The sequence below is a fragment of the Sus scrofa genome, chromosome 10 (genome assembly GCF_054392235.1).
Source record: "Sus scrofa isolate SSC_HxYL_T2T_F1_AM1 chromosome 10, Sscrofa_HxYL_maternal_Yorkshire_Landrace_v2.0, whole genome shotgun sequence".
NCBI lineage: Eukaryota > Metazoa > Chordata > Mammalia > Artiodactyla > Suidae > Sus > Sus scrofa.
In genome coordinates, this window is record NC_139392.1 from 11,256,443 (window position 1) to 11,270,817 (window position 14,375).

At 41.7% G+C, this 14,375-nt stretch overlaps 1 protein-coding gene across 50 annotated transcripts in view; it reads right to left on the minus strand.

Moving 5' to 3' along the window:
- The window catches only part of LOC102164422 (uncharacterized), a 412,252-nt gene that overhangs the window by 207,305 nt on the left and 190,572 nt on the right, over positions 1 to 14,375 (minus strand). For 25 of the 50 annotated variants that reach the window (XM_084979136.1, XM_084979128.1, XM_084979097.1 and 22 more), the window contains one exon: positions 365 to 498. The exons of the other annotated variants lie outside the window; for them this stretch is intronic. In XM_084979136.1, the coding sequence (XP_084835262.1) occupies positions 365 to 498 (134 nt within the window). The remainder of the gene's footprint in view (positions 1 to 364; positions 499 to 14,375) is intronic. 50 annotated transcript variants of the gene reach the window in all.

Sequence of the window (14,375 nt, forward strand, 5' to 3'; positions counted from 1 at the left end):
GTATTACGGATGCGTTACTATATAAGTTTACACCACACAAACAAATCGGGGCCTGGAGCATCCCAGCACCGAGGGTTGCTTCATGTGAACTGGCAGCTCTGAGCCAGATCTGCTTTTCTCTTTGAAGGTGATACGGCTCAGGGCCGAAGCCACTGCATAAACAAACTGACGGTTTGAGAAGAAACACCCCCGTTTTAATTCCATGTGGAGCTAAGTTTAGATCATAATTCATCTTGCAACAGAATTAAATTTTTAAAAAGATGTTTTTGATTTAACCATTAATGTTTCTGTACATAACAGAGGCAGCCAAACTGTGTCAAGTTCAAGTCCTTCTACGACAACGAGTGTGAGAGCTGTCACTTACCCCACTCGGACAACAACGTCCAGGAAGGCAGAAGAGTTCCAGTGGGGACAACTAATGCGGGTCCTTTTGCTGTTTTCTTTTTATCACAATTAAATTCAGAGGCCATGGAGGTCTTTGGGGATGGCCCCCAACTCCTGTCCAAGCAAAGAGCCCCCAGTTAGAAGAAGACATCCATTCAATGCTGTGGACACGTTGACAACCCAACAACGAAAGGGTTAATAAATGGAACAAATATTTCATACACAAACTGCTTCTCGAAATTCAAAGCACATTTTGACTGCCTGGTGATCTTGTTTAAGGATGACTCTGGCTCAGCAGAGCTGGGACAGGACCCGAGATTCTACGTTTCTCACAAGCTCTTGGGCAAGGCTGTTGGTCTTCAGATCACGCCCTGAGCTGTAAAGACCCAGAGGGCTGATTTTCCAGAGGCTGCCTAGAATGCTATGTGGACACGGAAGGTTCTGAGGCTAAATCCTAGCTTTCTGGTAAAGAGTGACCGCATCCACAAGTGTGGTTGGCCATGGTGGTGGGGAGAGCTCCAATAATGTCAGGCATTTGCCACCCCCCCTCCCCAGGCAACCGTAACAGAAGCTCACCACCCTGTTTTGGGAGATAGTAAGCCCTAGAGTTTAAGATTCCCTTATTTCCAGAAGAACTTCAAATTCCTGCATACTGATGAGATAGTAAAGTGGTATAATTATGCGGAACTTTTGCAGACGGAGGAAGTTCCAACAGAAAGGTTAAGTGTGGTCGATAAGGTCAAGTGGAAAATCAAGAAGACACTTTCGTTCTTCGGTCTCCTAAAATACTTCTATGATTGCTTTGGCCTGCAGCTCATTTAGGGTCTCAAATATATGTGAAATCGAAGCAGAAAAGAAATATGAGTTACACTCTTCAAAGACCCTGTATATAAAAATTCGTATTTTTTGTTGCAAGAGATAAATTAGGGAGGAATGATTCACATTCAAAAAGGAATCTTCATTGTAAAATCAGTACCTTTATTTTAGAATACATTAGTCCTGTAAAACCCTACGTACATTTTGATGTAGTACACTAGTCCACATACATCCGTTGGGGGTAGACTGGTCATAATAATGTTGCTGAAAATTGGATCGATTAAAGTAAAAATAGCAAACTCTTTCCCATTGCCACGACTGTGCTGTAGTTTTCTCCACAATGCTGATGAGAGTCTGCTCCCTCAACCACTGACTCGTGTAGATTCCGAATAATGACAACGTGTCGTAACACTTTATCACCACACCTGAAGCCAACCCTCTGCAAAGTTTCAAAGCAGGTTAAGCTTACCGTTAGTTGCCTCAGATTTCCTTTCTAAACCCCTTCATATCGTTCCACCTATCCCGGGTGTTAAAGCTATGTCTTCTTCTCCTGGCTATCAAACAAAATGGAAATTCTACCCCAAGTGTCAAATCGCTGACAGACATTTCCCAAGAGTAGTATACTGTAGTTTCTAAAAATCAAAACCCGGACACTCTGCACAGAGAACTCTCACACGATCCCATGTTCGTTTTTCCGGCACAGGATGGGGGTGAAGAGGGCCGAGGGCCAAGGGCTGATCTGAAAGCAAGGGTGAGGCCCTGGGGTTTAAGTAAGAGTCAGTCTTCTGCCCTCCAGTGAATCCTCTCTGGAGGTCCAAATCCCCCCGCTTTTGTCGTTACACCTGAAATTCTATCAAGGACAGATATATTTATGTTACCAACTGCGCTCTTCTCAAACACTCCAATGAGACTGATGTCTCACTCACTCAGTAGGACTCTTATAACTGGATGTCTTCCTCCTTGTTCGGACTACTCCAAAAACGCACGATGAATTTAGAATAAGGCGCTTGGGGCCTAGAGACAGAGGGTGAAGCTGAGGGGGCGGAAGAGAGGGATACGCCATCTCGGCAGGTCTCAGAACTAATGAGCAAGGTGGACACAGAGGTCCAGACCGAGGCAGGCCCCCCAGTATAAAGGTGTAAATCAAACATCAGAGAAGAGATAGATGGGAGAAGGAGGAGAGACCGTGTAGTAAGATTCGCAGGAACGCCAAGTGGCGGGTGGATACCAGGTTGCAATGCTCTCTCTCTGTGTGAGCGTATTGTGTAGCACCAGGTCAATGCTGAAGGTGACAGCAAGTGCTAATGATGCCATTCTTGGGAGTCTGATGTTACAAATTTGGAGATGAGACAACGGAGAACTGAATCTCAGACGGAGAGGTCAGGCCATATGAGTAAAAACAGAGCTTTCAGGAAGAAAGCCCTTTATCTGAGCAAATACTCTTTGCAACCTCAAATTGGCTTTGGCTTTGGCATGCTTCTTGTTAGGCTAGGAATTATGTCCCCCAAATAGCTGGCTTAGAGTGTACAGGTGGAATATGTGCATCCGAAGCAGAAAAAAAACTGGATGTTGCATCCTGTTGACCTAGATCTCCTTAGAGCCTTTTTGTGTAGTGATATATTGACCTCTGCGTCCACAGGTGAGTTGCAAAGACATAGAAGAAAACCAGGTAAGCATGCAAGGCACTGAACAGGTGGGCTCCCATACGGATGGAAAATGGACCTCTCTTCTCAAGCAACAGAGAATTACCCCTGAGCGTTACATGTGCAGAGTGCAGGAGATATGAAGGAAGGACAGTCATTTTTGTGCTGGTGACTTTCTTTGGGAACCCCTGATGCCACAGAACTCCGACGGGAGCTCACCTGAGCCACACGTAACACGCTCTGCATGCAAGTGGATTATAGGCTCAGGATGGTGTCCCAGGCTCCTGAACCACGGAAAACACTGTGAGTGAACCACCGTGCAGGATTAGAAATGTACCATATATGAACACTAGAAGAAAAAGTAACACATTCTACAACGCAGTTACCTAGACTTGTGATCTACGGGGACAACAAAGGAATACAAATGCTCAGCGAATTGATTAATGCTGATTTTAGGACAAAACATTCAGGATTAAATAATGTTCCTTTTCTGTTATCAAAGTATAGCAACTTTTCTACAGGGAATTTATAGACACATTTGGCAAAACAGCCTAACAATGACCAGGTGAGAACTGATACACTGGGTTTCTACAGAAAAAATGACAAATAAAAGCTTACTTCTTGTCCACTTCAAATAATTAAGGACTACCTGAAAAGAGTTTTAGTTTCAAGGGATTTATTACTTAAAATGGAGTTATCCTCTCTATATTATACCTTGAAATGAAATGTTCTGGAGAAACACACACACACACAGACACACATTGTTTCATTAGAGCAACCTGGCTGGGTTTTTTTTTTCCCATGAATAAATGTCTTTTTAAAATCTTTGCTTTTCTATCATATGTGAAGAAAAAGACCTGAGAATAAAGTTCTAGTATTTAAAATTCCTAAAGTGAGAGCTTCTAAGAAGTAAGACAGAAATACTCACTTGTCCTAGGCATCTAGGTAAATCTTTATTGATGGTAGCAAATATAATTCATAGCCACACAGAAGCCTCCAGAGAGGTCTCTGGGCTGGGATCCTGTAGCAAAGCCAAGGGCATACCTAGACCTCTCTCTAGTTAAACTTGGTCATGGTTCCAGGTCACTGAGCCACAGGCGATAGGAATAAAGTCATAACATCTGACATATGCAGGCCAGTCAATCGGGGAAGTATTTAAGCTTCTGGTGGAGATAACATCCATCAGCTCATCTGGGGGAAAACGCTACTCCCTTTTTGAGTTGTTCTTAGAGGAAAAAGAATCAGCATTGATTTAACTATGTGTAAGTAAAAATCACTAGAGCTTTCCTTAACAGCTTTACTCATTTAATAAAGAGAATGAGAATTCCCAACAGCCTCTATCACTGGTAATTATCCACATCAATAATGTCAAGCCTTCCCAAAGTTAATGAGTTTGTAAGAATTAGGCTGTAGCTTTGAGTCTGCCTGTTCCTTCTCAGGAAAAACCCAAAGGAAAACAGTGTTTGAAACATCCCAACTCTTCTCTGACATTGTTCAATCACTGAACTTTTTTTTTTTTTTATTCCAACCTTCCTTCCTAGAGAAATGAGCCTGCGCATAAATTGTAGTGGTTTGTGAAAAGCCATCAAAGTTGTTTCAGTTTTAAAATATGGTACTAATGAGTGAGAAGCCACATAGTTAATCTCTGGGTGGGCCATTTAACTTTGCTCCATTACATGACCACACACTTTATCTTAACCAAGGACTTGGATCTAATAAAATATCAATTTGGTTCAAGTTTATTTCAGAAACTCTTCTGATGCTCTAGTTTAATTCTGGTTCAGTGGCTTTCAAAAATATAGGGTTGGTTTCTGTTCAGAAGTTCTCACTGGATTTTAAAGAAAAACAAAAAAAGGTTGGCCTTGCTTTTTTGTAAATGATATTCAGCTCAGGGTTCATTTCATCAGAAGTTCATTCCAACTTTGACTATAAATTGAGTATATAGTTGGAAATGTTTCAATTCTCAGCGCCTAGTCTTAAATCAGATATCTCACAACCGACATTTCCAGCCACAAGAGGAACAGGGTAGGTGAGAGTGGAAAGATTCAGGGCATTGCTTTAACCTATGTTGTAAAGACACAACCTACTGAAACTAGAAAAAAATCACATCATGTTATACAATCAGGTCTCCCAAGGGCTTGATCATAAATGTTACTTCATTTCTGTTTCCCACAGGATCTTTATTTTTTTCTTTTTAGGGCTGCACCTGCAGCGAACAGAAGTTCCCAGACTAGGGATTGAGCCAACACCACAGCGCAGCAATGCCAAATCCAAGCTGCACCTTCGACCTATGCTGTAGCTCATGGCAACGCCAGATTCTTAACCCACTGGGCGAGGCCAGGGATCGAACCTGCGTCCTCATGGAGGCTAGTTGGGTTCTTAACCTGCTGAGTCACAACGGAAACTCCCTGGCAGGTTTTTAAAGCTGACTTTTTCTGTCCTGGAATTTTTGTGAGCTTTAGAGAGCAGGGGTCTCTGCTATTTTGATGCATCTCTCTGAGTTTCTCATTCACAATGTGAGCGGCAAAATCCACAGAATGCCATAATCGAAGAAATACAGGAATAAACATATATGACTGAATGTACAGGAACTGAGTGAAGAAAGTGGGTAATCGGAGGAAGGTTTTAGAGATAATCAGCCCGGAGCAGAATTTTAGTTGATAGAGGATGAGAGAGGTCATTCCGGGCAGTGAGAACAGCTTGAAAGTGCCTGAGACGGAAAGAGATACGACAGGTACGGGAGGATGGGATTAAGTGACTTTCCCCATGGGGGTACTTCAACCTCCAGCAGGAAATCAGAGCCTAGGAGGTAAGAGGGTTAACATTCATTATCAATAATCGGAAGGTTTTAACCTGATTCAAGGGAGAACTAGAAACCCTCTTGGGGATTTGAGAGAGAAAACTGCATAATTAAAGTATTGAGGGAGGCGGTTTTGAGAAGGGGAGGGCTGGAGAAGGGGTATTGCCTGTAAGATATCTGAAGACGGAGCTCCCCTTGTGTCTCAGTGGACAGGAAACAAATACGACTAGTATCCATGAGGATGTGGGTTCGATCCCTGGCTTCATTCAGTAGGTTGGCGATCCGGCGTTGCCATGAGCTGAGGTGTCGGTGGAAGGTGCAGCTCAGATTCTGCATTTGCTGTGGCTGTGGTGTGGGCCAGGAGCTGTAGCTCCGATTCAACCCCTAGCCTGGGAACTTCCACATGCCCTAAAAAGAAAAAAGAAAAAAAAAAAAAAGATATTTGAAGGATCAGGTCTGGTAAAAAGAAAAGAGTCTTATGAAATCTAGATGGTCTCATATTTTCCAACTCTAAGAGATAAACAACCTTTCCCTCTGTGTTTTTTTTTTTTTTTCATTGTTTTTTATTTCTTCTTGTTTTCCCATGTTCTGTGAATAGACCCTTTCCTAGTGACTGATGAAGAGAAGGCTGAGGTTCTCAGTACATGGCCATGCCATTCCTCCGAACCGTGCATATGATCATGTGAGCAAGATGAGGCTCGACAGCAAAGAGTAGCATTTGATTGATAGAATGTGTAAAGTCCCAGCAGGAACTGCTCATCGATGTTCTAGAGAAATGAAGAGAGCTTCTGTTTCCCCCTTGAGCAACGGAACTGCTTGCCTCCCGATGGAGGATGTGATGAGTGGGAAGCAGGGAAGGCTTAGGAAACGTCTGCAAGCAGGGCAGAGCCCGTGCGCGCCAATCGTGGTTTACATTATTCCATCAGCCCTGCGAGGAATGACTTCCAGGGTCCCACTGGACAAAGGGAGAGAAGAAGTGACTTCCCCAAGTCACACACACACACAGACACAAACTGGAAAAGCAGGGACTCAAGTTCAGATCATCTGAGTCTACGTTCCAGGCTCTTTTTCACGACACCAAACAATTGGCATAAACAACTACTCATGTGTTAGTCGTTAATCTCATTCTGTCTGCTTCATTTTATTAAATCTCTCCCCCACGTCCTGGGGACAATGCGTGACTACACCAGTAAGGCCAATTTGTTAATATGGACATGCCAGGTTAAGTCATGAGAAGGCTAACTCAATTACCCTTCTTTTGACTGACTCTTGGTAGGGATCGAGTGGGCTTTTCATTGCGGTGAGCCTTATGACATGTTGTAAAAACAGGAACATGCACTGTATTACTAGTTTTTAAAATGTTTGTTAAAGCATGAAAGCATTAAGCCACATTCATATTAATAGTTCAATTCTGATAGCCACAGCCACGACAGCCACTAAACAGCTCCTTGAAAGACTTGGGAACTTAACAAAGACAGACCTGACTAAACAAGGAAACCTCTAATAGGTAGAATGTGGGAGGGGCCGCTAAAGCTTTTGCTTACGGTCTTAGCAATTCTTCTTATTCCTTTTTTTTTTTTTGGTCTGTACCCCCAGCTTGTGAAAGTTCTCAGGCAGGGGTCAAACCCATGCCGCAACAGTGACAACACCGAATCCTAACGCTGCTGCACCACCAGGGAACACCAGGCTCAGCAGTTGAAAGTAAACCTAAGTAGACAACTTGCTATTAACAAGAGCCACTTATCTGACCATTTCTCCTTCTAGGTATGGGAAAATTGTTAAAAATTATTTAGAAAATGCAGTCAACATTAAATACTACCTGATCAATTATTTACCTTGAGGTCTCGTAAACATTATGGATCAGTTACTGACAATGAGGAACGTAAGCATTTTATGGAGTCTAGCTGCATACCATTGTAGTGAGGTAAAAAAAAATCACATTACTCTTAGGTATGCAAAGGAAATTTAATTTCTGCACATTTCTCTAACTCTAATCTTCCTCCCTCTTATTACTGATAGGGACCAAGAAATGCTATCCAATTTCATAAATATGCTCTATGCGATAATTGGATTTCAGTGCTTCAAATGTCCTCTTCCACTCACTGCTCCTCTTGGAGGAAGATGCTTGGTGTCAGTGGGAAAGCTGCATGGGCCCTGTTCCTCAGTTGTGGAAAAGGCCAGAAGCTGTAGACTTGGACCTTCCCACTGTCGGAGTGACACGGCGATTCTGGTTGGTCCCCTGGGCTGGAGATGGTGGAAGCAAAACTGGTCCTGCCTGACATGCTGGCACCCGCTCAGCAGACTTTGGTCCCAGACCCTGGTCTTGGCCATTGATTCCCTAATGCATGGCTGCCTCTTTTTTCCTTAGGCCCCTGCTTGTCCATGGTGCCTCTCTGCTCTCCTTCATGGGGCAAACAGGGCCTCCTAAGCTTCTTCTAACGCCCCACATTCCATGAGGAACCAGGATGCTGTACGGGGCTCATCTCCCCAGATACCAGTAGCTACCAGTCATGCTATTTTTCTCCTGGTGAGGAGACAGCTCCATGGTTTGAGAGCGTCACATGTTTTATTTCACTCTCACCTCTGTGATTGAGCTCCTCCTTGTTAATTTGACTATATCTACTGCGGCCCCACTTTGGATTTCCATTTTCAGAAAGAGAAAGCACAGATAAAACAATGCTTCGATATTCCACATGTAACTCCCTTCTTACCACAAATCACTTTCCACTAATCACACATTTTCTCTTTGGCGCAGATTTCTCTGTGTAAAACTCGGTGATTAAACCAAGCCACGAAGGAATCTAGAGATGCTCAAGAATCCTCTTCTCTCCCGGAAGGACATCTGGCACACTCCAAAGGTCAGTGCTGACACGCGAAGGCTACTGATGACCTCGCCTTGGCTGTAGGTGGTAAGACATGGCCTTAGCCTTAGTGGCAAAGGTTGTGAGGGAACATGACTCAGTAGGGAAACGAAACACATTGGTTTAAACCCCCCTAAATTGCATCAAACCTCAAACTATAAACACATTCATGTGAGCTTTTGAAAGACACTTCCAGATTCTTCTCACCAAGCTTCTCGTGAGAAGTGGTCCGTCACAGAATTCAGTTGACTGCTGTCTTCTGATCTGGTCCATTCTTCTCTTTTCCTAATGCGGATGACACTTTTCTGTGTTTCCTGTAGTTTCTGTTTGTTGCCAGACTAAACCGATCAAAATCTCCCCCTTTCTTCCCTTATTTCCCTTTTCCATCTTTCAGTTTTTTGTTTCTTCACTGATTTTCATTAAAATGATATTTTATTTCCATTGATAAAAAATGCTTGCCACTTATGATATTCTTAAATCCAGAAAAATACAAAATAAACAAATAAAATCCCCATATTCTAATTGCTTGTGCGTATTCTTCTTCTAAGCTGTGTTCTCTTCACCCAGCAAGTCAAATCAAAACCGTTTTAAATCTTTTCAGAGAGAGGCACACGCCAAGTGAAAATGGCTTCCATACATTGGGAAGCAACACAGATTTTTGACATTTCCTAGAAAACAGCATGAATGCATCAGCAGCTCACTAAATGTTCCTGATAATCCATTTCATGCTCTCTGGTACACATATGAAAACTTGCAAGATGGATTATAATACTTAGAACTAGAAACCATTTTATTAAAATATTATTATCAAACACACATTTGTATATGTTTTAGCAAAAAATTATTCTCCCAATCATGCACTGACTTATCTTTCCTCACAGGTCTCTTGTTCTTATGTGTGTTGTTTTATATATGTAGATCTTAAAATGCCTAGGCAAACAGCTCTTGCACAGGTATTAAAAACCAGAAAGGCATAAAATGAACACTAAGAAACCGCAAAGTGGACGGCTGCAGGGAGCGGCTCCTCATACCCTTTCCTTAGAAAAGAAGCCCTGGGGGAGCTGACACACAGACCTCGGAGGAGGGGCTCCTGCCCAAAGATACTCATGTCTCAGAAGAGGCATGATGAGGAGGATTCTGGGAGTGCTGGGAAAACTGCAAACTAGAAACAGTTATTGTGACTTAAAAGAACTTCTGCTTCCGGAAGGAAGAGATGTTGCTACAGTAACAACCGACGAGGAATGGGATGCAAGATCAGAAACAGGAAGTAAACGAGAATCTCTGACCTCTCCTTTCTCCAGCCCTGGATGCCTTGTCTAACATCCCCTAACAACAGAGCCTGCCAGGGAGCAGCTGGCAAAGCGGAAAGGTGGCTTAGCGTCCCAGCACTGGCATCAAAGAGTGAGCACAGGAGAGTGGGTTGAACTGAGACAATAAATACCTTAAGAACTGGCTCATCTGGCTTGACGATGAATTTCTACAGAGTAAGGACAACTTTACATGTATAATGAATATGTACTCTCCGTTATAGTATGTGTAATAATATGAATGGAGACGGTGTTTAATCCTAAAAAGTTATTAAAATTAATAACTGTCAAATACTCTTTTTACACTGTGCTTATACATCCATTACATTCTAAGATTTGATAAAGAATTATCAGCATTGATTGAATCATGTGTTAATACTGAGATATATTTATATTCATTCATCTGATTCTAAAAAAATTAGCAACATTACATGCTAGGCTGTGGACTGAGGGACTAAAAAGTGACAGCCAAGAAAAGTGCAGTTATTCAAGAAACCTGCTGTGACTCAAAGCCATAAAATGCACTGAAAGTCTAATAGAAACAACTACTGTATGACCCAGCAACCCCACTCTTGGACATATATCTGGACAAAACTTTCCTTGAAAAAGACGCCCGCACCTGTATGTTCATTACAGCATGTTCGCAGTAGCCAAGACATGGAAACAACCTAAATGTCCATCAAGAGATGAAGGGATTAAAAAGATGTGGTATATATACACAATGGGATACTATTCAGCCATAAAACGAACAAAATAATGCCATTTGCAGCAACATGGATGGAACTAGAGACTCTCATACTGAGTGAAGTAAGTCAGAAGGAGAAAGACAAATACCATACGATATCACTTATATCTGGAATCTGATATATGGCACAAATGCATCTTCCACAGAAAAGAAACTCCCAGACTTGGAGAACAGACTTGTGGTTGCCCCCCCGGGGGGGGGGGGGGAAGAGGGAGTGGGGTGGACTGGGAGTCTGGGGTTTATAGATGCAAACTATTGCATTTGGAATGGATAAGCCATGAGATCCTGCTGTATTAGCACTGGGGACTACATCTAGTCACTTATGATGGAGCATGATAATGTGAGAAAAAAGAATGTATACATGTATGTGTGACTGGGTCACCTTGCTATACAGCAGAAAATTGACAGAACACTGTAAACCAACTATAATGGAACAAATAAAAATCATTAAAAAAATAAAGTGTTAGGGTTTGTCTCGTGTTTTGCTTTTTGTCACATTGTCCAATCATGCCATTACCTCCTATTCAACCTCCACTCTCTACAAAGAGGAAGATGAGTAAAATGTACTGAGACAGTCAATGAAATGCCACGTGAAAGGTGTGCCTGAGAAATTATCCCTAATCTAAATCTAATATTTAGCTCAACAGTAACAAGTTACCTAACTTTGACAAATGATTTAATATTCTTCAATCTCATAAAAGGAAGCCTAAGGATCTCTTCCATTCATTTTTCCTTCCGAGGCCACATTCTTATCAGACACACACCTTTATTCTCCTCACAGCCATGTGTATGCCAAGTATAAAAATGAGAAGCACAATAATCATCTTTTGCTAAATCAAGTAGCTTTTCTGACACCGGCCTCCTTCCATCTTCCCTCCCTTCGCAGTTCACAAGGACACATGCAAACTGAGTCAACACACATGAGCATGCTAACTCAGGGCAGGAGACCGCCCACATCGTGTGTTCTTTAGACTGTCGAGCTCCTTCCCCTCTCAGCGTTTTTGAACATGTTGTTGTTCTGTCTGAAATGTTCGTTTCCACGCCTGCCTTAAGTCTCTGTGCAACCGTCAGCTCTCAGAAAGACCTTCCAGTTCTGCTCAGCCCAAATCCCACGCCTCCCTCTCCCAGCCTCCTCCTGTGTCATTTGTCTCTGTAACACCTCACAATATCTAAAGCTACACTTAGTCATTTTCGTTTCCTTGTTTGTCAAGCATCTCTTCACTAGAACGTGTGTTTATGTGACAATAGAAATTCTGTCTGTTCATTGGGCTTCTGAGCTACCAGTGGAGCAAATGACACAAAGTGGATGCTCAATAATATATGTGTTATTTCTTCCATTCAGTTTCTTTTGAGTCTTAATTCTTGGGTTATTTAAACAAATGTTGACTGAATTACTATATATACTTGGAATTGTTCCAGGAAGTAACCATAAAAATGATTATGATATAGATTTTGCCACCTAGGAATTTATGATCGAGACACTAGATCAATTGGTCATTAGAATAACTGCCATTTCATACGCCAAAAGAGCCACGAATCACACCTGAAAATTCTACTAGTTACAAAAGATAGGAACCAAACTTAAACCTGCTTCAGCAAAAAAGGAGAGTTTATTTGGTCATATAATTGAAAAGCCCAGCCTTGCAAATGGATATGAATGACAGATGATGTCATCAACATTTCTTTATTCTTGTCTGTTCTCATCCATGCGCATTCTTTGGCAGGTTGTCCCCAAGAGGCAAAAAAAGAGGCAACCAGGAGCTCTAAGCTTATACACTATTGGCAACAAGACTGTGTTTCCTCCTCCCCCAGATTCCATTAAGACTCTCATTGGTGAGACTTAGATCTTAAGTTATAAGCCACATCTGAACCCCTTGTATCAGGTCTCAGTTTTATGTTTCATCTGTGCCATCAAGTTATGAGTTCATGGTGTGAGAACAGCTGAGCATCAATTCCATGTGCAATCAGTGTGGTTTTTGTTTTGTTTTGTTTTACTAAATAAAGAGGTTATCAGAGAGACAGAGCAGCGATCTCCACTGCAAACTATATATCTACACCACAAGCTCTGTATATTACGTGCTCACATTTCCTTCTATTGATTAGAGGCATCTCAGAGAAGCCATTAGAGAAAGAGTAATGCCACCTAAGTGGCAGAAGGAGAATGTGAGATTATGCCATCCACTATGATTCACAAAAAGAGTAGAAAATTCTATATAAGCAGTTTGCCACTAGGAATAAATCACAGCAATTCATTTAATAAAAACAATCGTGTATGAAATAAAATAATGAATTTAATAAGGGAGAAGGCGAGCGCAATTGCTCATGCAGATATAATGAAGTAATCCGTTATTGCTTAAAGACACAAATTTGGGGCCATGCGATTTCCGACAGTATAGACAAGTTTACCACGTTGGTATGATGCTCAGTCCTATCCCATTTTTTTTCTCTTTTTTTAAGATTTTCATTTTTTCTATTATAGCTGATTTACATTTTTATTGCCTACTTTTCCACCTCCCTAAAATATCCCCCTTTTTTTTTTTACCATTCAAGGCAATACTAATAGCCAAGATCCATTATGCACCAGCAATACTAAAAGCGAAAATGAACTCCTCACAGCTAAAATGTATCATCAGTATGTACAACTGGGAATATATTATATGCATATTAAATCATTTAACCCTCACAACAATGTTGGAAGCAGACACAATTACTACCCCATCTTGTCCACGAGAACACTGAAACCAGAAAAGTTAAGTAACTTGTCCAAGGTGACACAATAAGCAGGTGCCTGAACCGAACTTAAACCCACACTGTCACTGCCAAGGAATAGCTTAAATCCATGTCATGGTGAAAATGCCTCTGATTTTTCCAGCCCGCATTTATTGCGTCACTCTCTCCCTCGTGTTGCACTTTTTTACTGGGTAACACAATTAATATTTTACCATGTGTTATCCTTAGCCTGCAGAGTTCTACTCTGCTGTACCTAAGTTTCTTTTCTGGTAGTTTAACGCTTGCACATCTTGTCTTTTCAATTCTAGTGCAAAGGTAAGGACAAAAGTAGTAACTTGGGTTTTGAATTTATCTCCCTTTTCCAAGCAACGAACACATTGCTAGGTATAAAATAGCTACTCAATATACACAAAGTAATTAACTTCGCTTGCTGCAAAGCTTTTTATCCTTAATCATAAAGACATCACTTTGGTATTTTTTCAGAAATGTAATAAATTTTCATTTTCCTTGTGTTAGAGTATCATCTTATTGGTGCTCCCACAGTTTCTGAAGCTATGAAAGAATGAGGGACTAACATGTCATATAAAGCAGTGAGCACAGTTTATGTGGCACGAGCATGAAGACAGGTGTATAGCGGTGTGTTTTAAAGGTGGGCACCCATGTAAGCGTGGGCAGATGGACTACAGATTGTACACCCAAAGATGGCTGAGGCCGAGTCTTTGTTGTCAAGGTCTAGGGTGTGGCTTCATGCACAGAAGGCATTCATTACATATATTTTTTAATCAAATGAATGAATAAAGAAATAATTACTTCCCTGGGAGAGAGAAGTGGTGGTGCTGGTGGCAACTGCATTGTATTGTAAAAGATGCTGGTGTGCTTCCATGTAAACAAGTACACATACCAGGGTACTTGGCTGCAAACAAGAGAATCCATTTTAGCTATTTTTAACAGAAAATAAATGTACAAAATGATACAGAATAGCTCAAAGGTTGTCTGGGATGATCAGAGGATTTGGCTTGAAGGCTCATCAATCAAGTGCATACCCCAATGACACAAGCAAGCAGCTCCAGTGGTGACCACTGCTGCCAC